A 21,047-nucleotide genomic window follows, 5' to 3' on the forward strand; every position below is an offset into this window, starting at 1 on the left:
TTTTATATTAAGGATCGGATGCAGCGTATCATAGTTTAAAAGCATTATATCCCACATATATTGTACCATGTGGGTTTTTATATGTTACCCATATAATGGGTCTTGGAATAACATTACTATCATTATCTTTTCGTTATATCGTAGTTCATTAAAATCTCAAAATTCTCCAATAACTTTTCAAGATAGAAGCATTCTTATATGTCAATTTTTTTTGTGTGTGGAATTCTTATATGTTAATGTTGAGCTTCGCAGCAGGAGCCTCAAATATCAGAGTTCATATCTTACCACGGGAAGATTAGAGAAAATTTATAATTGACTAACCCATTGTTCAACAATTAATTTATACATATCAAGTGAAATCATATACACAAGACATATAATATAATTGGTTTTATAAGTATACATACATGCCTATCAAATTTTATATGTAATTATCAATACACATACACTTATATAATTGGTTTTATTACGCACAAAAATGGAATGAATCAAGGACAATCATTTCGAGACTTCTCCTTCTTCTAGTTTTTTGTTTTTTTTTTTTGGCTTTTGCTTTTTTGAGTTCAAAACTTAAAGCGACACCTTCATATGTAGAGAAGGTACCAGAGGTTAAAATCCAAGTGTCTTCCATGAACCTTTAACCAATTTCAATCAAAATAGGCATAGTAGGTCTCATATCCTCTGATAAATCCTTTTGTTGGAGCAATGCAACTACTTCAGACATCTTTGGCCTCATTTCTACAGATGCTTGTGTGCAAAGTAAACCAATCTCTATTATTTTCTTCACTTCTTCTGCATCATAATCATTAGGTTCTAAGGTCTCATCCACCAATTCTAAATGTATGCCTCTCTTATACAAGTTCCAAGCCTGCCAAATGAGATAATAAAAGTGAAAAAGATCAAGAAATAGAGAAAAGATTGAAAAAAAAAACCTCAGGCTAATTAATTTCTTTTGAACATGTATTACCATGATATAATGAACTAATAAAAAAGGAAAGACTTTTCTTAGAAGAGTTAACATGAGTTGTAAAAAGAGTCCTGCTTATAATTTTCTCAAAAAAAAAAATGCTGCTTTGAACAATCATGAGAACTTACTTTTTGAAGGAGGAATCCGCCTTCATCAGCACCATCGGCATTTAATTCATTGTTTCTTTTACCACTAACAATTTCTAGGATTATAACACCATAACTATATACATCAACTTTTTCTGATAGCTGTCCATGAATTGCATATTCAGGGGCTGTATATCCTCTGAAAATTACATAATACTTTTTAGCTAAAAGATCATAACAATGACTCATCAATAAATACAAACGCAACTATTTGGAACAAAGAAAATGTGTATGAAAAAAGAACCAGCAAAATCTAAAATAGACATGAATGCAGACACAGTACACATTGCTACAAATTAAAGAAAAAAAGAAGAAGCAATAACTACTACAGTTATCTCCCTCTGGTTTACTAATCTTCTTCAACATTGTGGGTAATTGTAAGTTTTCCTCTAATATATTACATTTCTGAGGTTGTGGGTAAATGTATCATTGCGGTTGGGGAATCATGTATAAAAGAACTTAGGATATAAGAAATGGGTTCAAAAATTTGGTTCCTTTCCCTTGACTTTATAATTCAATAACGAATTAATATAATAATATATATTATCATTTCCTTGAAGAGTCCAGAACTTCAACAGAACTTAAGAAAATCACATAAATGAAGTTATTTCAACTTACAATGTTCCTGCAAATCTTGTGTTAAGATGAGTCTTGTCCTCAGGTAAGAGTCTTGCTAGGCCAAAATCAGCAATTTTAGGTTGTAAATCATTATCCAAGAGGATGTTGTTAGTCTTTATGTCTCTATGTATAATACGAACATGAAACTCCTCGTGTAAATAAACCAAACCTCTTGCTGTTCCTAAAATTATATTATATCGTTGCTTCCAATCAAGAGAACCTTTATTTTTTCCTAGCAGAGAAAGAAGGAAAAGGTGAAACATCAGAACGATCTATTCACAAAATGTTTCAATAGGAAATTTACACACACAACGTATTGATTAAGTTCTTGAATAAAGTCATGGCACATGAATCCATTTTTGTTAATAGACGAGTCAAAGATGATTTGTTGCGTTGTTAATTTGAAAATATCCTATATGCCATGATATTATTAAGAAATATAATAGCAATTGCATGAGCAACCATACAAGCTTTGTTGGTTAATAGGAGATACCAAATAAGAATCTGTCAAGACTGGTCTTTTCCATGTATTCATAAACCAGAATTCTCTGATTGCCTTTACTGCAACATCCAAGAAGCCGGACAAGATTCCGATGATGAACGTTACGTATAAGTTTCACTTCACTCTCAAATTCTTCTTCTATCCTCTTGGATTGTCGTAAAGTTAATTTCTTCACTGCAACTATTTTTCCATTCTTCAAGGTACCCTATTCATGATGATTAAGAGGTGTCAAATTAGAGGTTCTATACCTTTGTCCTTTATTTTAAAAAAAGGTAATCTTTTACAACACTAGGTAAAACTCAATTAGAAGAGACATGCTTGCACGCTTTTGGAACATGATCTATATCAAAATATTGATGAAAATGAAAATGTATAGTTACCTTATATACTGCACCAAATCCGCCTTCTCCAAGTTTATTTTCAATGCTGAAATTTTTTGTTGCAGACCTCAAATCCCCGTAATTGTAATTAACCGCGGCTTTCAACATGCTAATTCCAGTGATATCTCCTGTTAAACACATTAGTCAATTCAACTTCTCATCATTATTTTTTGATTAAAAAAAAGCCAGAGATTTCCCCTTTCATAAAGATGAAATCCCGTGACTTTTTATGCTGAGAAAAATCAAATTGGAGACCTTGTTTACCTCTGGGAACTCTCTTTTGGCTTTTCGGTGATCTAATCCAGGCAAATAATAAAATAAGGAAGATAAACAAAAGCACTAAACATCCAATAACAATGCCAATGAAGGCCCCCTTATTGCTTGAACCTGCAGGGCGGGAAACTTTTCTAATCAAGCTCTAACGTACAACGATGCATTTGAAGTTTATGCAAATAACTCCCTATAATCATATATATAAATATATGCATATATATTCATATGCTAGCCTGGGACTTAATTAAAATTTCATCTGTAAAAGCAAATATGTATATATACAATAATTATGCATTTGAAGATTATAACTTTACCTTGTTTCAAGAAGGGGTTAATATCAATTGTTTGATTAAGAGCAAAGAAGGCAGTGGTGGAATATCTCACGAAACAGCCAATATCGTAACTCTTAGCATCTGTGTTGGTGAGGCAATTCTGAAAGTGTCTTAAAGCAATGTTAATACAAGTCTGGCACCCCTTTTGTGGGACAGTGTCAACACATTGAGCCAAGCCATAAATATTCAGATCATTACTGTTAGGGACAGGCGTCTTAGTGGCCACATAGGAACCAGGGATTCTTGGGGTTGCTATGCCTAGATTCCTTAGCACTTGTTGCACAGTTGAAGAAAGAGCCGGAGAATCTTTTATTGTCTGATTCCCACATACTACGTTGTTCCAACTATCGGTGGCCCAGTCGAAGCTTTGACTGCTCTCATACCTTCATTTTAAACACACATCAAAGTAACAAATGAGCAAGTCTCTAAAAGATGTAAATTAGTTTGGCCATCTCATTTCTACTCCCTCAGATCATATTTAACTTGTAGTTTTGGGATAGGGTGGGTGCTTTTTATAATTTATACTTTTGTCTAAAATATAATTCATTTTTTAAATTAGACACTTAAAAAAGATAGTAAATTAGCAATGGAGTAAAATTCCATCACCAATTTTCTTTTTCTTTTTAAGTGTCAAGTATTTCCAGTTTTTCATTAAAAGTAAATGTAAAAAGTGGTTTCTTGAAATTTACTTGCGCCCTACGGCTTTTAAAGAACTTTTTTTTTTGGGCAAGAAACAAGGCAAAACACCCTGTAAACCTATGTTCATTAACAAAACAAAACGTGGGCAAAAAACACCCACTAGTGGTGCCTCAAACCTGTACAATTCATTATCACAAGTTAGACTACGATTAGCTAAAAACATAAGCTACAAAATTGCCTTTCCCTATAAGTACGGACAAAAATAATCTGAAAGTTCACGTTATATTCTGAGAAGTGCCAAGGCTTCATGCCTCCTGAAGGTTATTATGAATTGAAATGGATTTGTTCCTTTGAAAAGAACAATATAAATAATTTTTAAAAAAAATATTTATGTATTGTAGAGAAATTTTATAGCAAAAAAATATTTGACTTAGATTTCTACGTTTAATGATCATACAACGTAAGTTTAGTCACAAAAGAAATGTCACTTCATATATGAATTAGTTAATTATAACAAATATGAGGTAATCTTCCCTAAAATATTTTTATAACATTAAATTATATATGAATCTATAAGTTACGTAAATTAGTTTAGCTAGATTAAATTTTATATTTATAATCAAATTCAATCTTTATTTATTTAGCTTTTGGAACGGGAGGTAGTATTTGAAATTATTATTATTTTCATTTTATATCATTGTATATATTGCAATTATAGCATCATATATGCATCACAAAGAAATTAATTAGTTTCTTGTTTTCTCCTTTGTCTCTACTCTCTACTCTCTGCTGCTCTAACTTTTAACGCAAGCAGCGCAACCATAGTAATGTCACAACTCACAGTATTTGTTCCCAACAACCCCCCCCCCCAAAAAAGAGAGAGAAAGAAAAAGTCCAACTTGAGGTTGGGGAACTAGCTAGTTGTACCTGAGGAAGCAGCCGTCGTACACAAGACGGGCAGCGTATGCCCTGGCGGAGCAGTTGTGGATGTTTACGGCGGCGACGTCAAAGCAAGCGAGGCAATCGGCGAGGGAGAGGTAGTTTCTGCACTGAAAAAGGCCATAAACGGGGATGTTAGCATTCACTGATTGAGCTCTGGCGAAGTGTTTGTTTTGGTTTTGGATCTGAGCTCTCAGATCTCCAAACGTCACTTTAAGGATCTCCTTCATGATGGACCCATCGTTGTCGCCGTCTTGGGGGTCACACCATAGTCGCACTAGATTCGTCTGAGGGTCCGAAACGACGCCGTCAAGAGTCCACCATGGCCAGATTATGAAGCTCAATAAGAAGAAGAAGAAGAACAGAGGCTTTTGTTGCAGTAGTTGAGGCTGCATGCTGTTTTTTCTCACTTTGCAGAAGCGATGAAGAATGAAAGATGAATGCTTGGCGGAACTAGGATGAGATCAGAAGAGGAGGGGCCCAAAATATTTTGTAAAACAATGAAAATATAATCTTTTAGATATATAATTATAATTATAATTTTATATTTTTAGGTATGGTATTTATTGCCAATAATTTTTTAAGGCAATTTTGTACTATATAGGAGAGTAAGTTGGTCAATATATATCAATGAGAATATATACTTATATACTAACCATATAAAAAATTTTGACAAAATATTAGAAAGAATACAGGAAAGTTTTTAGTTGGGAAAATGACATTGAGGTCCCACAGAACCAAAAATACAGCAAAAAGGTCCCCTGAAATCCCATAATTTTTCTGAAGTCCCAAAGGGACTTAGATGCAATTTTCAGAATCTGGAAATTACCCTCTTGCCCTTGCTTATGAGATTCGAAAATGCTGAAAGGAGATTAGAGCCTCTGTTTTTTGTTTGACCGGAAGAAAGCTGAAACCCTGTTGTGCTTTTGTGCTGCTGGAAATCTGGTGAAAACCCATCGCGATGCTCAAATTCCCCTCACAACCCGCTGAAAATCGTGAGCCTTCGTGCTGGTTGGTGTGTGTTGTGATTTAAGTTGGGTGTGTAGAATGATAATGGGTGCTCTGTTTTTGGGTTGTTTTTGGGTGGTTTTCCTCTGTTCTGACGTTGGTTTAGTGGCAAAGGAAGAAAAAGATGAAGGTTAGTGAGGGTAGAAACCCTTAGCACGAAATGGGACTGTGTTGTCAATCAGGCCGCGATTGTTGTCAATGTGTGCCGCTACACTTGTCAATGTAGCTCTTTAAGTTGTCAATGACAGTTGCGTGCTTCTTGATGCAGGTTTAAGTTACTGATGGTTTTTCAAAGCTTTTGTTTTTGGTTTAGGATTCAGAAGTTAATGAATGGAAAAGCTGTGTTTTTGGTTGGTGTGTGTTGTGATTTAAGTTGGGTGTGTAGAATGATAATGGATGCTCTGTTTTTGGGTGGTTTTCCTCTGTTTTGACATTAGTTTAGTGGCAAAGGAAGAAAAAGATGAAGGTTAGTGAGGCTAGAAACCCTTAGCACGAAATGAGATTGTGTTGTCAATCAGGCCGCGATTGTTGTCAATGTGTGCCGCTACACTTGTCAATGTAGCTCCTTAAGTTGTCAATGACAGTTGCGTGATTCTTGATGCAGGTTTAAGTTACTGATGGCAAGTACGTCTGGAAAACATCTATTTTGCTTTGTTCACATAAGGGGAAAGTTTATAAATGATGGAGAAGATAATATGAGATATGTGGGAGGTAGTGTAAGAACAACCAATGTAAAGGAGGGCACAAGTTATGAAGAATTGAAGGAAATTATATCATCAATTGTTGGAAAAGAAAGCAACTCATTTCTTCTGAAATTCTCAGTTGTGTTTGATAAAAAAAAACTTTTGTGGAGTTGGTAGATGATGATGGGGTGGAACATTTGATAAAGTTCAATGAAGAAAGTGGTCATGTGTATGTCAAAGAAAATGAAAATGAGGACCACATAGAAGCAACAAGGGATAATATATACAATGGAGGAGCAAGTTGTGTAAGTATAGTTGAACAAAACTGTAAATTGGTGTGAAGGGAATTTTTTGTAAATGGATACACACCAATAGTTAGTTTCTCGTAATTACATGCAACCCCTATGTTTTTTTGGAATGGGTTGTGAAATAGGTGTAGTTTCATGTATATGAAGGTGTAAATGAAAGTTGACTATGAATTGGCATGTTAGATTCTGCTGTCATTTAAGTTGTCATACCTGCACTCTGTATTGTCATTAGACCTGTTATGACTTATCAATAGAGCACTGTCACTTGTCAATTAATTTGCTGATGTAAGTTGTCAACAATATGAATTCAAGTTACATAACTTGTTTTAGTAACATATGATATTTTCAATCACTCTGTCATATTATATTTTTGTTATTTGTCATATATAATCATTATTAATGAAGTGTCAATGGTGGCACTGTGACTTGTCAATGGTGGCATAGTGACTTGTCAATCATGTCCTTAAGACTTGTTAATGGTGGCGCTGTGACTTGTCAATGGTGGCACTGTGACTTGTCGTTGGTGGCATTATGACTTGCCAATGGTGGCACACTGACTTGTCGTTGGTGGCACTATAACTTGTCAATGGTGGCACACGGACTTGTCATTGGTGGCAATTTCACTTGTCAATCGTCGCACCGTGACTTATCAATGGTGGCACTGTGACTTGCCAATAGAGCACTGTGACTTGTCACTGGTAGCACTGTGACTTACCAATAGAGCAGAGTGACTTGTTAATTGAACATAACTCTGAGTAACACCTTCTGATTAATTATATTTTAATATAAATATTACTTAACATTACAAATAAATAACACCTTCAGTTGTAAAAATTTTGAATATCAATTGTTAATATCCACATATTCATTTGTTATATCACTTGTCATTAACTCATGTTATATTACTTATTAATATTACATAAATTTGTCGATATCAATAAAGATATAAAACAACAAAAATAAAAATGTGAGTTGTCCCCAAGAAATTGGTATCATAACATCTGATAACAAAGATAATAATATTATAAACATAATTTGATCAGTTTGTTACAAAAGGACCTATTGACCATTAAGCTATTGCCCTCATGGCTCACACCCTTAGGTGCCAATCATCTCATAACACATCCTGGCATAACAGAACAAAAAATTAATGGACTCCTCTATCTCCTCCTTTGCTCTTGTTGAAGTCCAATAGCATTGACATCACTTCATCCCTATGTTCATTTTGTGGATGGGTAACCAACCACCACAAACAGCCAACCTTCAACTCTTGCAATTCATCATTGGAGTATCGTGGCATGGTATATCCTGCAGCATCACGAATAGCGCCATCCCACTCTTGTAGCTAAGAGAGGACATGAACTCCACATGAATCACTGCCAAGCAAATTCAATATGTAAGCAGCATGCAATTTTATTGTGAACAAACACAACATAACACAATCAAACAGAACAACTACACTCACGTATCATTCTGCACATAAACTTTAGCCCATTTCACTTCGTTGCCAATTTTGTCCTCATTGGCAAACAACTCTGGCTTAACAGCACGCAACATCGTATGGAAACAGTTCATCTGCAAAAAAAAAACACATAATCAAAAGGTTTTACTAACAACACAACATCCAGTGACAAGGGACAGAACATATTGTGACAAGTAACATAGCATCCAATGACAAGGGACAGAGCATCCAGTAACAAAAAACAGCATCCACTAACAACTAACAGAGCATCCACTGAGAAATGACAGAGCATCCAGTGAGAAATGACAGAGCATCTAGTGTGAAGTAACAGCATCCAGTAACAAGTAACAGAGCATGCAGTGACAACTAACAGAGCATGCAGTGACAACTAACATAGTATGTAGTGACAACTAACACAGCATCTAGTCAACTAAGCATCCACTGACAACTAACAGAGCATGTGATGACAACTAACACAGCATCCAGTGACAACTAACACCGCATCCAGTGACAACTACGCAGGCTGCTAGTGACAACTATAAGAGTAGTCATTGACAAGTATAACAGCAGCAAATAAATACACAAAGTCTGTGTTGCCATAAAGTGTTTGGGATTGAAGTGCCCTTTATTCGTCCTCTTTTTCAGACACAATCATCAATATGGAAATAGAAATCCCCACAAAGGAATATAGTAACCACTACAGAGCATAAAATCTTCACAAATACTTTGAACTCCAAGCAAGACATATCAACTATTCAACCTCATTTTTGTAACTTTAACAATCCACCGTGGTGCTCAAAATCCACTCAGTATGCCACCATTGACAAGTCACATTGCCACCAATGACAAGTCTGTGTGCCATCATTGACAAGTCAAATTGCCACCAATGACAAGTCCGTGTGTCACAATTAACAAGTCATAGTGCCACCAACGACAAGTCAGTGTGCCACCATTGGCAAGTCATAGTGTCACCAACGACAAGTCACAGTGCCACCATTGACAAGTCACTATGCCACCATTGACAAGTCACAGTGCCACCATTGACACTTCATTAATAATGATTATATATGACAAATAACCAAAAATATAATATGACAGAGTGATTGAAAATATCATATGTTACTAAAACAAGTTATGTAACTTGAATTCATATTGTTGACAACTTACATCAGCAAATTAATTGACAAGTGACAGTGCTCTATTGATAAGTCATAATAGGTCTAATGACAATACAGAGTGCAGGTATGACAACTTAAATGACAGCAGAATCTAACATGCCAATTCATAGTCAACTTTCATTTACACCTTCATATACATGAAACTACACCTATTTCACAACCCATTCCAAAAAAACACAGGGGTTGCATGTAATTACGAGAAACTAACTATTGGTGTGTATCCATTTACAAAAAATTCCCTTCACACCAATTTACAGTTTTGTTCAACTATACTTACACAACTTGCTCCTCCATTGTATATATTATCCCTTGTTGCTTCTATGTGGTCCTCATTTTCATTTTCTTTGACATACACATGACCACTTTCTTCATTGAACTTTATCAAATGTTCCACCCCATCATCATCTACCAACTCCACAAAAGTTTTTTTATCAAACACAACTGAGAATTTCAGAAGAAATGAGTTGCTTTCTTTTCCAACAATTGATGATATAATTTCCTTCAATTCTTCATAACTTGTGCCCTCCTTTACATTGGTTGTTCTTACACTACCTCCCACATATCTCATATTATCTTCTCCATCATTTATAAACTTTCCCCTTATGTGAACAAAGCAAAATAGATGTTTTCCAAACGTACTTGCCATCAGTAACTTAAACCTGCATCAAGAATCACGCAACTGTCATTGACAACTTAAGGAGCTACATTGACAAGTGTAGCGGCACACATTGACAACAATCGCGGCCTGATTGACAACACAATCCCATTTCGTGCTAAGGGTTTCTAGCCTCACTAACCTTCATCTTTTTCTTCCTTTGCCACTAAACTAATGTCAAAACAGAGGAAAACCACCCAAAAACAGAGCATCCATTATCATTCTACACACCCAACTTAAATCACAACACACACCAACCAAAAACACAGCTTTTCCATTCATTAACTTCTGAATCCTAAACCAAAAACAAAAGCTTTGAAAAACCATCAGTAACTTAAACCTGCATCAAGAAGCACGCAACTGTCATTGACAACTTAAAGAGCTACATTGACAAGTGTAGCGGCACACATTGACAACAATCGCGGCCTGATTGACAACACAGTCCCATTTCGTGCTAAGGGTTTCTACCCTCACTAACCTTCATCTTTTTCTTCCTTTGCCACTAAACCAACGTCAGAACAGAGGAAAACCACCCAAAAACAACCCAAAAACAGAGCACCCATTATCATTCTACACACCCAACTTAAATCACAACACACACCAACCAGCACGAAGGCTCACGATTTTCAGCGGGTTGTGAGGGGAATTTGAGCATCGCGATGGGTTTTCACCAGATTTCCAGCAGCACAAAAGCACAACAGGGTTTCAGCTTTCTTCCGGTCAAACAAAAAACAGAGGCTCTAATCTCCTTTCAGCATTTTCGAATCTCATAAGCAAGGGCAAGAGGGTAATTTCCAGATTCTGAAAATTGCATCTAAGTCCCTTTGGGACTTCAGAAAAATTATGGGATTTCAGGGGACCTTTTTTCTGTATTTTTGGTTCTGTGGGACCTCAATGTCATTTTCCCTTTTTAGTTTTCAAATGCTTGGGAAGTACTATTAGATTGTAGGCTAACAATTTTGTACCGCGTTTATAAACAGTATGACTTTCTATAGAATTTCCTATATATATATTAATAATATTAGGTGGGGAAAATAATGCTATAGATTCATATATAAATAATACTAATAATAGTTTTGGGATATATGATTTTTATTAAAAATTTATAAAATATATATTTCTATATAATATAAAATAAAACTCTACATATTCACAATCCTTATATCACTACTACAAAAAAGAGCTTTGTTGACCCCAATTTACGGCAATTATTAAAAAAAACACTGTAAAAAATATGACGGTAGTATTTTTGTAATTATAGACATGCTTTTAAAGGCGATAAAAACTGTCATAAAAAATACTTTTAACGGTAATTTTTTAAATAACCATAGTAAAAAGTCTATCAAAATTTTAAAATTCATCGTGCGATAATTTTTACTTTTCAAAATCAAAACTCATGATCCCCATTATCATCCTCACTCAATTTTCTCCCTCCTCCTACTTTTATCGGCGTTTATCCTTTGCTTCCATAATCTCCGCCATGTTCTTTCATCTCTGTCGCTATCACTGTTGCCATCGCTATCACCTCATCCTTTTTATTTTTATTTGTGAGTTTTTCACCTCCATTCTTTTCATGGATTTCATAGTTTTTCTCGTTTGACATAATTATTTTCTTTGATTAAAAATATGATGTTTAATCTGAGTTTAAAAAAATCTTATTTTTATCAGATCTAAGTCTTTGATTTTATCTTTATTAAATCTTAGTGGCTTCGATTTGCTGGTTGAAGGTGAAGCTAAATGGCGCTATTATAGCGGGAAAGAATATATGTTTGCTCCATCAAAATGCTTTTAACTAGTGAGAGATTATTGATTAATTGATTTTCAGACTCTTTCCTTTGAGGCTTTGTTCTCTCATTCTATCCTAATTAATAGGGTGATGGCATAAAATCCTTATACTAAACAATTTTTTAGTATATCTTTTCAATCCCATCCCCAATCATCATCCCTCATTTTCAATACTTCATATTAAATAGAACATATATGTAGGTATGTCTCTTAGTAGAGATTAAGTATTGATTCGCTATGTCATGATAAATTAATACTAGTTATAATAATAAGAGACAAGTTCGCAAAGTTAAGAGAGAAAAATATGAAGTGTCCAGAAGCATATAACTAAAAGGTTGTAGCTTGCAGGAATGAGATACAACTACCTAACTGCCTACGGCAACAACTTGACCGCAAATCACTGCTAAAAATTAAAAAAGCGACTTTTGTTACTATTGAAAGTCAAATATTTGTGTAGCCCAATATCAAATAATGCCATAATTTTTCCAATTACTGACATGAAAGACTATTTATTAGCGCTCCATATTTGAACTTTGACACGAAAGACCGCAGCCTAATAATTATTCTTGTGGACTTATTGTAAGAAATGTCCAATTCTACTTCCAACTAATCTTCCAAGGATAATTTTGAAAACGACTGGACTGAAAATGGAATGGACCTAATTTGTTTTTGTTTTTTTTCAAAATCTCATCTTGGTTCCAAAGATAACTAAGATGATGAGATTGAATAACAAGGGGAGACGCATAATTGAGGCATCTTGGAAGAATGATAATAATGACTCATGTTTTGTCATTTTTCTCCAGAATGGCCACAGATAATAAGGACATTTCTTGCTGGGGCGACTCATGATGAAGGCATCTTTGAAATTTCCATGAATTGTATGACCCGCCAGAGATTGAAAAATGACACCAATTATGAAAATTCACACACATGAAAAGGACTCCTAATCGTGACTTAATCGCTTCCTACAGTTATCCATCGAATCTCACATGGCTACAAAGATATTGGCTTTACATGCTAATCGCATATCTCTTTACTCTCTTCAGATGTTAATTAGGTTTGGATTAGTTTTTTAAAAATAATTTTACCATATACAAGATAATTATATGAAAAAAATTTTATTGGCTTGTACTTTTTTAAATTGCTATTGAAGGATGCCAAAACACCCCCTTAGAACAATCCTCCCTCTATCCTATATTAATTTTTTTTTTTGAGAATGAACATGTTCTTGTTTATAAGATACTATAATAACCTATTTAAGTATTGTTTTTTGAATTTTTGCCTCACTAATTATTGATTTGTCTCTCTACTTCTCAGATCGCATCTTATTAGTCTCTCCGTAATAGGGGTTCTTTTTAAAAAGCATATTCATTACTTTTAATTAATTTCAACTAATTTTTTTATATTTATAAATTGATTATTTGTATTTTATTATTAAAAGAACTAGGTTTAATATGTTATATAATTCACACACTAATTATTGTTCTCTTAAAAAGGAAAAATGGAGAATTCACATGATGGTCCTTTGGCTATTGCCTAAGTTTTCCCGTTTTTCAAAAGGCAAGGGGACAAAACTTACCGAGAAAAGTGACGAAGATTTTTGTGGGATAGACTGGCTTATTAACTATGCTTTTATTTCTTGATACAAAATCAGGGCTATTTATGTGGACCACAAAATATGCCCAATTCTCATTATTTGGATTAATTTTCAAAAGAAAAAAGAAGACCCAAAAAAAGTTAGGGGATGCAAATTAAAAGGGTGGGAGATCGAAGAAATTTATGCATCGCTAATAAGCCTAGATATATATAGGATTTAGATTAGATTCCGCATGGTTCATGCAGCTTTTTAATATTAATTTATTGAAAAGTACTTTTATTATTTGTTTTAACATCATACAAACTCGTTTAAATTGCTATTTGTTTTTTTTATCCCTGATGAAATTAACTTGCTATTTGTTCAGCGCAGCTTAAAAACTCTGCAAATGAGCATTATATGATAGATTTGTCTGTATAATTTCATTTGTTTCTTTCATTTAATGTGTATTTAATCCACGTATGCAAAAAAAATATTTATATAATACTTAAAGTAAGCAAGAATATTATATGATGTCCAGTAGGTAAGTTCAAAAGCATATAAAGTAAGGTCCTGTTTGGTATTATGATAAAAATGATTTATAAGCACGTTTTATATAAATCAGAATAAAATTTCTCTCATATATTTACTTCATATCATGTGAATCACGATTGAAAAATTAATTATAAGTGATTCTAGACGAATTCTAAGTTGACAAGTATGCTAAAAAACTCCCTTTATCATTAATTGTGCTTTTTGAACCCACTCTTATGCCAGCAACTAGAATAAACATAGAAGATAAAAGCTTTTATTAGAGAAACGAGATTTTTAGGATCAAAATAAAATCACCAAGTAAGGGTTATATTTATTAGAGGCCAGGGGAGTAAAAATCAATGACAATTGAACTTCTATATCAGAAATTTGAAGTGACCTTGAAGCACCACGCTGGCTTACACTTTTCAAAGAGATCTCCGCCTTCATTCTTCATTCTCTCTGTCTGTCTCTCTCTCTACACTCTGCAAGGAATAAGACTAAAACACCATGCTGCTGCTAAACCTGCAACAAAATCCCTTGTCCTTTATCTTCTTGTTGAGCTTCACAATCTGGACATGGTGGACTCTTGACGGCGTCGTTTCAGAGCCGCAGCTCAGTTATGTGAAATCAGGCTGCAGCAGCTATAATGTCAGTGACGTGGCCATCTTCAACAAGAACCTAAACGCGTCGATGCGAAGCCTGAGAGCGCAGGTCAGCAACCAGAGCAAACACTCCGCGGTGGCGCAGGCAGTGAAGGGTAACAATCCGGCGTACGGCGTTTTTCAGTGCAGAAACTACCTTTCCATCAAAGACTGCCTCGGTTGCTTCGACTTCGCCGCCGTTCATATATACGACAACTGCTCCGTCTCCGCCACTGGTGCCCGGGTCATATACGAAGGTTGCTTCCTCAGGTATCCGACCAACTTTGACCTTTTTTTTTTTTAAAAAAAAAAAGATGAACATGTTGTTTTTAATATTTTTTTATACTAACGGGTCCTAATTATAAGATGTCATTATTAAATCAAGAGTTTCGCTGAAGTTAAAGAATGAGACCCATAATTGTATAATGTATAAGAGAGGCAAAATTGCACTTCTTTTCTTTGTTGGATAAGGCTTTGTTTGGGCCTTTTTAATTTTATAAAATGGTTTTTTAACCGTTGTTAACAAAATATGCCGACTTTAAAAAAACATGCTCACATTGAAATTTTAAATTTTAACAAAGTATTCTAAGTAGGAAAAACTATTTTGAAGATAATTATAGTTTCTCTTAACTTTTAATTTGGTATCTATGTATTTTTTTTCTATTAGTACCGTTAATCCTTATCCAAAAGCTAATTATACCAACAGAATAAAAATACAAATTAAAGACACCAAAATTAGAAATTAAGGCAAATTTTAGGCACCTACAAGATTATTTTCCTTTTTCAATAACAATAATTGGTAAAAAAAAATCATGATTTGAAGTTAATGGTTTTTAAATCATGATTTTTTAAAAAAAAATACTATTAAAATCAGGAGTTTAAGCCAAAATGTTACTCCCTCCCGCTCCTTCTAATAAGATTATCAAATTTGAATTGGCTTGGTTTTTTCATAAGATGTAACTAAAAGGTATTTAAACATTAAATGTATTTTTACCAATTTCACTCCTTAATTTTTTTTAATTAATTCTTATCATCTTTTTCTCATGCTATTTTTTTAGTGTTTTATTTTATTACCGGTATTTCTCTCATTTATTTGCCTCCTTATTAAATAATAACTTACTTAAAAAATGTATTATTGCCCTAATTTATTTTAAAATTTTTAAAATACTCAATTTAGTTAAAAAGATTGGGGTTAATATAATCTTTGGTCCTTTAACTTTACCCTCATTTTAGTTTTGATCTTTCAAATTTCAAACCGTAGGTTTTGGTTCCTTGGAGGTAAAATGGTCTAAATTTTTATTAGATTATAAAGATCAATATTTTACATGAGAAGAAACTTGAAGAACCAAAATCTATGATTTAAAATTTAAAGGAATAAAACCTAAATGAGATTAAACTTAATTACAACATGAACATATATTTTTGGCCATTAAGATATACAAGTCATTAAATTTCTGAGGCTTTAGCCTTTGTTTGCACAAAAGGATTGTTGAAACTTGAAAGACAAACCGGAAACACAACTACAATTCAAAGCCAGATTCACTCCAAAAAGATGTGTGAAAATAATTTTGCTTAATTGGGTTTAACACAATAATTGACATGTCTATTTCATTTTAATTTTAGTCCTTCAAATATTAGTCCCTATACTTTAATAAAATTTTAGATCAATTTATTTTTTGAGATATCAAAACTCATAATTTTGAAATTTAAAGGATTAAAATCAAAACATAAATAAACTTGATGTATAAAAATTATAGGGTTAACATAATCTTTAATCCCTTAAATTTGTTTTTATTTTTATTTTGGTCATTTAATTTTCAAACTATAGATTTTGACTATTTAAGAAACAAAATGATCCAAATTTTTATTAGATTATAAATATCAATATTTTAAATGAAATGAAACTTAAAAAATAAAATTTATTATTTAAAATTTGAGAAACTAGAATCAATAGTACATCTAAGAAAATAAAAACTATATTAAATCTTAATTATGTTAACTCCTTTTATTAATCATTTTCTTTTCCAAAGACGAATGGGCCCCGATTGCAGGGAGTTCTCTCCACTGCTCTCAATCTCTCTTCCCAGTCACCGTCGCATGTCTCCACTTTACCGTCACACTCGTCACAGTCGCTTGCCCAACGCCGTTTCTTCGACCGCCGCTCATCCTCCTGCCTTTTCGGCTATCTCATTCTTGCTCTGAAAGAGGATGACAGAGTGATAACCCAGAGCATGCACAACGACGGCGATGAATTTTGCTTCTTCGTTGATGAATTTTGTTCGTGTTTATGCTCTGAAATTTCCGCACTTGCTTTTGCTCTGAAACTCTGCAGAAATTTTCTGAAATTTACCTCAAATCATGCTGAGCAATGACGACGAAGTCTTGCTGTATTTTTATTGTTCCATGCGATCTTTGGTTCTGCATTTCTTGGTGTTCGGGTTTGTGACAGAGAAATTTGCTACCAAGAAGTGCATGACGAAGAAGCTTGAGAGTTCGGACTTTTTTGGCCGTTGCTCACCCATGGCCATGGGAGAAGACCTTAAGCTCCGATGATTCTGGGTTGATGAATCATGGAGTTAACAACTTCCTTGTTGCCGTGCTTTGTCGTCATTATGCTTAAAATCCTTGGTTGCTCTGCTTTTCTTTATAGGCTAAACACAATCTTTTCAACTGTCCTCAGTGACACCTCTGTCGATTTTCTTCGAACCCCTCCAAGCGGGTATATTAATTCTAAACACATAAAACCCTTCAACTGATTGAAAAGTGTTCCATAGTAGAGACAACTGCACAGTTTGCAACACCATAAAATGATAAAACAATCACATAACTAACATCTCAGGTAACCGATGTCCCTTAATGTGGTCATAAAAGTGACACGTTTTAGAATCATAAAGATGGCACATTTTTGTGTGTTTTTCAAGGTATGAGAGCAGTATTTTCTTCGACCAGTCCACAGATGGTGGGAACCACATTGTGTGTGGGAATCCTGTGGCTAAAAACTCCACAGAACTTGCTTCAACTGTGCAACAAGGGCTAAAGAATCTGGTAGAAGCAACACCAAGAATACCTGGTTTCTTTGCAGCCACTATAACGCCAGTACCCGACAGTAATGGTTCAAATATTTATGCCTTTGCTCAATGTGTCGAGACTGTCACTCAAAGTGGCTGCCAGGATTGCTTGGACTCTGGCTTAAGAAATTTTCAGATTTGTATTCCCAACTCAAATGCTAAGATTTTTTATGCTGGTTGCTTCATGAGATACTCCACCTCTGCATTTTTTACTGCTAACCAGACCACTGATATCAAACGCATCTTGAAACAAGGTAAAGTTCTAAACTTTAAACTCCTGAATGACTATGTGCACTGCATGCCAAGAAACAATTGACATGAGCAAACAATTTAACTTCAAACAATTGTGACTCGTAGGAGATTCAAGCAAGAAGACCATTATTGGTGGGGTCGTTGGAGGTGCATCTTTTATTTTGATTCTTCTTGCATTATTTGCTTTGTATAGACGATCATTGTTCAAGAGAGTTCATAGAGGTAAGATAACTAGAAAAATCTTTATTATTCAATTTGAAATGATTCATTGTGATGCTCTAGTTTTAACTTTTTCCCGCCAAAGGAATGTGAGGGTTTTAATTTGATAGGGATGAACCCCTAACTACTTCTAATTGTGGTTTTTCTTGCAGTTGACATTTTGGGAGCAACTGAGTTGAAAGGCCCGGTTAACTACAGGTATAAAGATCTGAAGTCTGCGACAAAAAATTTCAGTGAAGAGAATAAATTAGGAGAAGGAGGTTTTGGTGATGTATACAAGGTAAACCCCCCCCCCCCCAAAAAAAAAACTCAAACAAACAGTCATTTGTATTATTACAGTCCATATCTTTTTTCAAGAGACACTTTTGTATAGAGGCTTTTTTTTATAAATTCAATTTAGGTACACTTGTTAATATAATATTTGTCTGCCAGATATATAGAAAGTACGATGTATTTCTTAGATTCCATGAAATACACAGGAAAATGTGTCTAATTCTTAACAAAAGGATGGCACTTCCGTCAAGCACAGTCTATAGTCTGGAAATATGATCTCTTCATTGAACAGGGTACTCTGAAAAATGGAGAAGTAATTGCCATAAAGAAATTGGCTCTAGAGCAATCCAAAAAGATGGATGAAGATTTTGAAAGTGAAGTGAAGCTAATAAGTAATGTTCATCATCGAAATCTTGTTCGACTTCTTGGATGTTGCAGTAAAGGCCAAGAGAGATTCCTTGTCTATGAGTACATGAAGAACAACAATGTTGGCCAGTTCTTATTTGGTATATTCAATTTAGTACTTGAAGAAATTTCCTTTGTAGTTGAAAATCATCTGCTTTCTCTATTTTTATGTTTTTTTGTCCCCTTTCCCTTACTATCTAAAGTGCTGGAAATAGGTGGAGATAGAGGTTCTCTCAATTGGAAGCAACGTTATGGTATAATTTTAGGCACTGCAAGGGGTTTGGCATATCTTCATGAGGGATTCCACATTTGCATCGTACATAGGGATATAAAGCCCAGCAACATCCTCTTGGATGATGATTTCCAGCCTAAAATTGCAGATTTTGGATTGGCAAGGCTTTTGCCAAGGGACCAATCTCATCTCAATACAAAATTTGCAGGAACAATGTAAGTAATAACATTTGTAATTATTCATATTTTCTGCACTCTGTATATCATATTGACACAAATGATTGTAACAACTCATTTGTTGATCAAACGCAACATACTTTAGCAACTAGATCTTTTCTCAAATGTTTAGTTGTTTCTACAAAGCATGAAGACTTGTGTATGTTTATGACTCACTAGAAATATGATACAACACTTTTAAGTTGCACATGAATATTTGAAATTTGTTTTTATCATTGGCCGTGTAAGTTTCCGTGTCTTGTTGCGTCTCGTGTCTTACATATGGTGAGTTTTTGATCTTTTGCTTTTGTTATATAGGGGATACACTGCACCTGAGTATGTAATGCATGGACAATTATCTGAGAAGGTTGACACCTATTGCTATGGTGTTGTAGTCTTAGAAATTATAAGTGGGCAAAAGAGTGGTGAATTAAAGAATGATGATCAAGGCGAATTCCTTCTTCAAAGAGTAAGCGAATTCTCAAAACTGATATACCAAAGGAAAGGGTTTTATTTGGAGAAATTACAAATGCAGATTTAACTAATCAAATTATTTTCAATATAGCGTGACAAACGATGATTTTTGACTGCTCAACACCACACAATCTTTTTTCCTCCATCTTGTATGACTTTGATGCCCCTCGGCAGGCTTGGAAACTGTACGAGAGAGGAATGCACATGGAGTTTGTGGATGAAACCTTAGATCCAAATGAGTATGATGCAGAAGAAGTAAAGAAAATCATAGAGATTGGATTGCTTTGCACGCAAGCATCTCCTGCAGCAAGGCCAACAATGTTTGAAGTTGTTGATATGATCGAAAGCAAAGGTGGCTTAATAGATCACAAGCGACCCACTATGCCTGTTTATGTTGATTCTAATGTGGGGATTAGAAGAGATGGTTAGTAATAGTTCATCTCGATCAAATGCTACTGTCTCCACTTCTATTCCATCAGGAAGGCGATACGAGTTTGAACCCCCAGAAAATAATAATAGTAATAATAATAATAATATTGAAGAAGGAAAAAACTGGAGTAAGCATTCGCCTTGATTACATTACTGAAGATTTGAGTACAATGAAACATTGAAACATGAATTGTGCAATATAATTTGGGTAGTTTGTCATTGCCACGACTATGTTGTTGTAACATAGCTATCCTTGTTCAGCAAGTCTAGTTGGGTGTCTTCATCTTTTGCTGTATAAATGTGAATTAAAATGGTTACCCATAATCAGGTCAAACAAATATACATTATCACCAGAACATAGCATAAAAGCAGAGAAGGAAAATGTCATATCTTGTCTGAGACATCGATGGAAGAATTTCATACACAGAACTGCACACAAGAGATGGTGATCAAAGCCACCCAAAAAAGGGTTCCCCTGAAATATGGAAACACAGAATAAATGAGGAAGATAATTTCAGGGTTATAGAAAACATTCAAAAGAATAACCCTATAGGTACTTGATTACGGGAAAGTAGTTTCTGCAAAGAACTTCAGGCAGAGATGGTATACCAACTTAATTGATCATTTGGGTTTTTCAAATGGCACTAAGTTTTACTTATATTCTACTATTGCTATAAAGGGACCATGCACTCACTTAGTTGAACTAGCAGTAGCTGATTGAGAGATCGTTTCAGGTTAATTAATATAACTGCAGGAGGTTAAGAGCTACATGGATCAAATTTATGTCGCTTGCCCAAGCCATTTTTTTAACACTCATTTTCATGAGAGTACGTCTTATCTTGGGTAACCACAGCCTC

The 21,047-nt window shown here is 34.4% G+C and overlaps 3 protein-coding genes and 1 long non-coding RNA gene across 4 annotated transcripts; 2 read left to right on the top strand and 2 right to left on the bottom strand.

The window, feature by feature from the left end:
• The first annotated feature begins 157 nt into the window (after positions 1-157).
• On the top strand, positions 158-20,421 carry LOC114752704 (putative serine/threonine-protein kinase). Its single transcript, XM_028941435.1, has 9 exons — positions 158-164; positions 14,215-14,225; positions 17,841-17,945; positions 18,049-18,165; positions 18,315-18,442; positions 18,728-18,941; positions 19,056-19,287; positions 19,606-19,756; positions 19,936-20,421. Exons 2-9 carry the CDS (start codon positions 14,219-14,221, stop codon positions 20,188-20,190), a joined length of 1,209 nt encoding a protein of 402 aa, XP_028797268.1. The 5' UTR covers positions 158-164; positions 14,215-14,218; the 3' UTR covers positions 20,191-20,421.
• LOC114752706 (uncharacterized) lies at positions 325-2,680 on the bottom strand. Its single transcript, XR_003740884.1, has 4 exons — positions 2,614-2,680; positions 2,225-2,438; positions 1,096-1,252; positions 325-868 (listed from the first exon to the last, which is right to left on the bottom strand). It is a non-coding gene; the product is annotated as an uncharacterized LOC114752706 (long non-coding RNA).
• LOC114752708 (cysteine-rich receptor-like protein kinase 42) lies at positions 2,715-5,191 on the bottom strand. The gene is made up of 4 exons (XM_028941437.1): positions 4,785-5,191; positions 3,201-3,601; positions 2,878-2,909; positions 2,715-2,741 (listed from the first exon to the last, which is right to left on the bottom strand). Exons 1-4 carry the CDS (start codon positions 5,189-5,191, stop codon positions 2,715-2,717), a joined length of 867 nt encoding a protein of 288 aa, XP_028797270.1.
• LOC114752705 (plasmodesmata-located protein 7-like) lies at positions 14,333-17,798 on the top strand. The gene is made up of 2 exons (XM_028941436.1): positions 14,333-14,893; positions 16,654-17,798. The coding sequence occupies exons 1-2, from the start codon at positions 14,490-14,492 to the stop codon at positions 16,823-16,825; spliced, it is 576 nt and encodes a 191-aa protein (XP_028797269.1). The 5' UTR covers positions 14,333-14,489; the 3' UTR covers positions 16,826-17,798.
• Positions 20,422-21,047: the final 626 nt, after the last annotated feature.

The sequence above is a fragment of the Neltuma alba genome, unplaced genomic scaffold (genome assembly GCF_004799145.2).
Source record: "Neltuma alba isolate B1F8T4 unplaced genomic scaffold, ASM479914v2 tig00007504_pilon, whole genome shotgun sequence".
Classification (NCBI taxonomy): domain Eukaryota; kingdom Viridiplantae; phylum Streptophyta; class Magnoliopsida; order Fabales; family Fabaceae; genus Neltuma; species Neltuma alba.

Bases quoted from the DNA above. Each gene is read 5' to 3' on its own strand.
- LOC114752708 (XM_028941437.1), bottom strand. From the start codon at position 5,191: ATGCAGCCTCAACTACTGCAACAAAAGCCTCTGTTCTTCTTCTTCTTC. The intron at 3,602-4,784 runs GTACAACTAGCT...TTTAAAATGAAG, and splicing joins TACGACGGCTGCTTCCTCAG to GTATGAGAGCAGTCAAAGCT. The intron at 2,742-2,877 runs GTAAACAAGGTC...TGTGTTTAACAG, and splicing joins CCAAAAGAGAGTTCCCAGAG to GAGATATCACTGGAATTAGC.
- LOC114752704 (XM_028941435.1), top strand. The intron at 17,946-18,048 runs GTAAAGTTCTAA...TGTGACTCGTAG, and splicing joins CAAACGCATCTTGAAACAAG to GAGATTCAAGCAAGAAGACC. The intron at 19,757-19,935 runs GTAAGCGAATTC...GCCCCTCGGCAG, and splicing joins GCGAATTCCTTCTTCAAAGA to GCTTGGAAACTGTACGAGAG.
- LOC114752705 (XM_028941436.1), top strand. From the start codon at position 14,490: ATGCTGCTGCTAAACCTGCAACAAAATCCCTTGTCCTTTATCTTCTTG. The intron at 14,894-16,653 runs GTATCCGACCAA...TCTTTTCCAAAG, and splicing joins TACGAAGGTTGCTTCCTCAG to ACGAATGGGCCCCGATTGCA.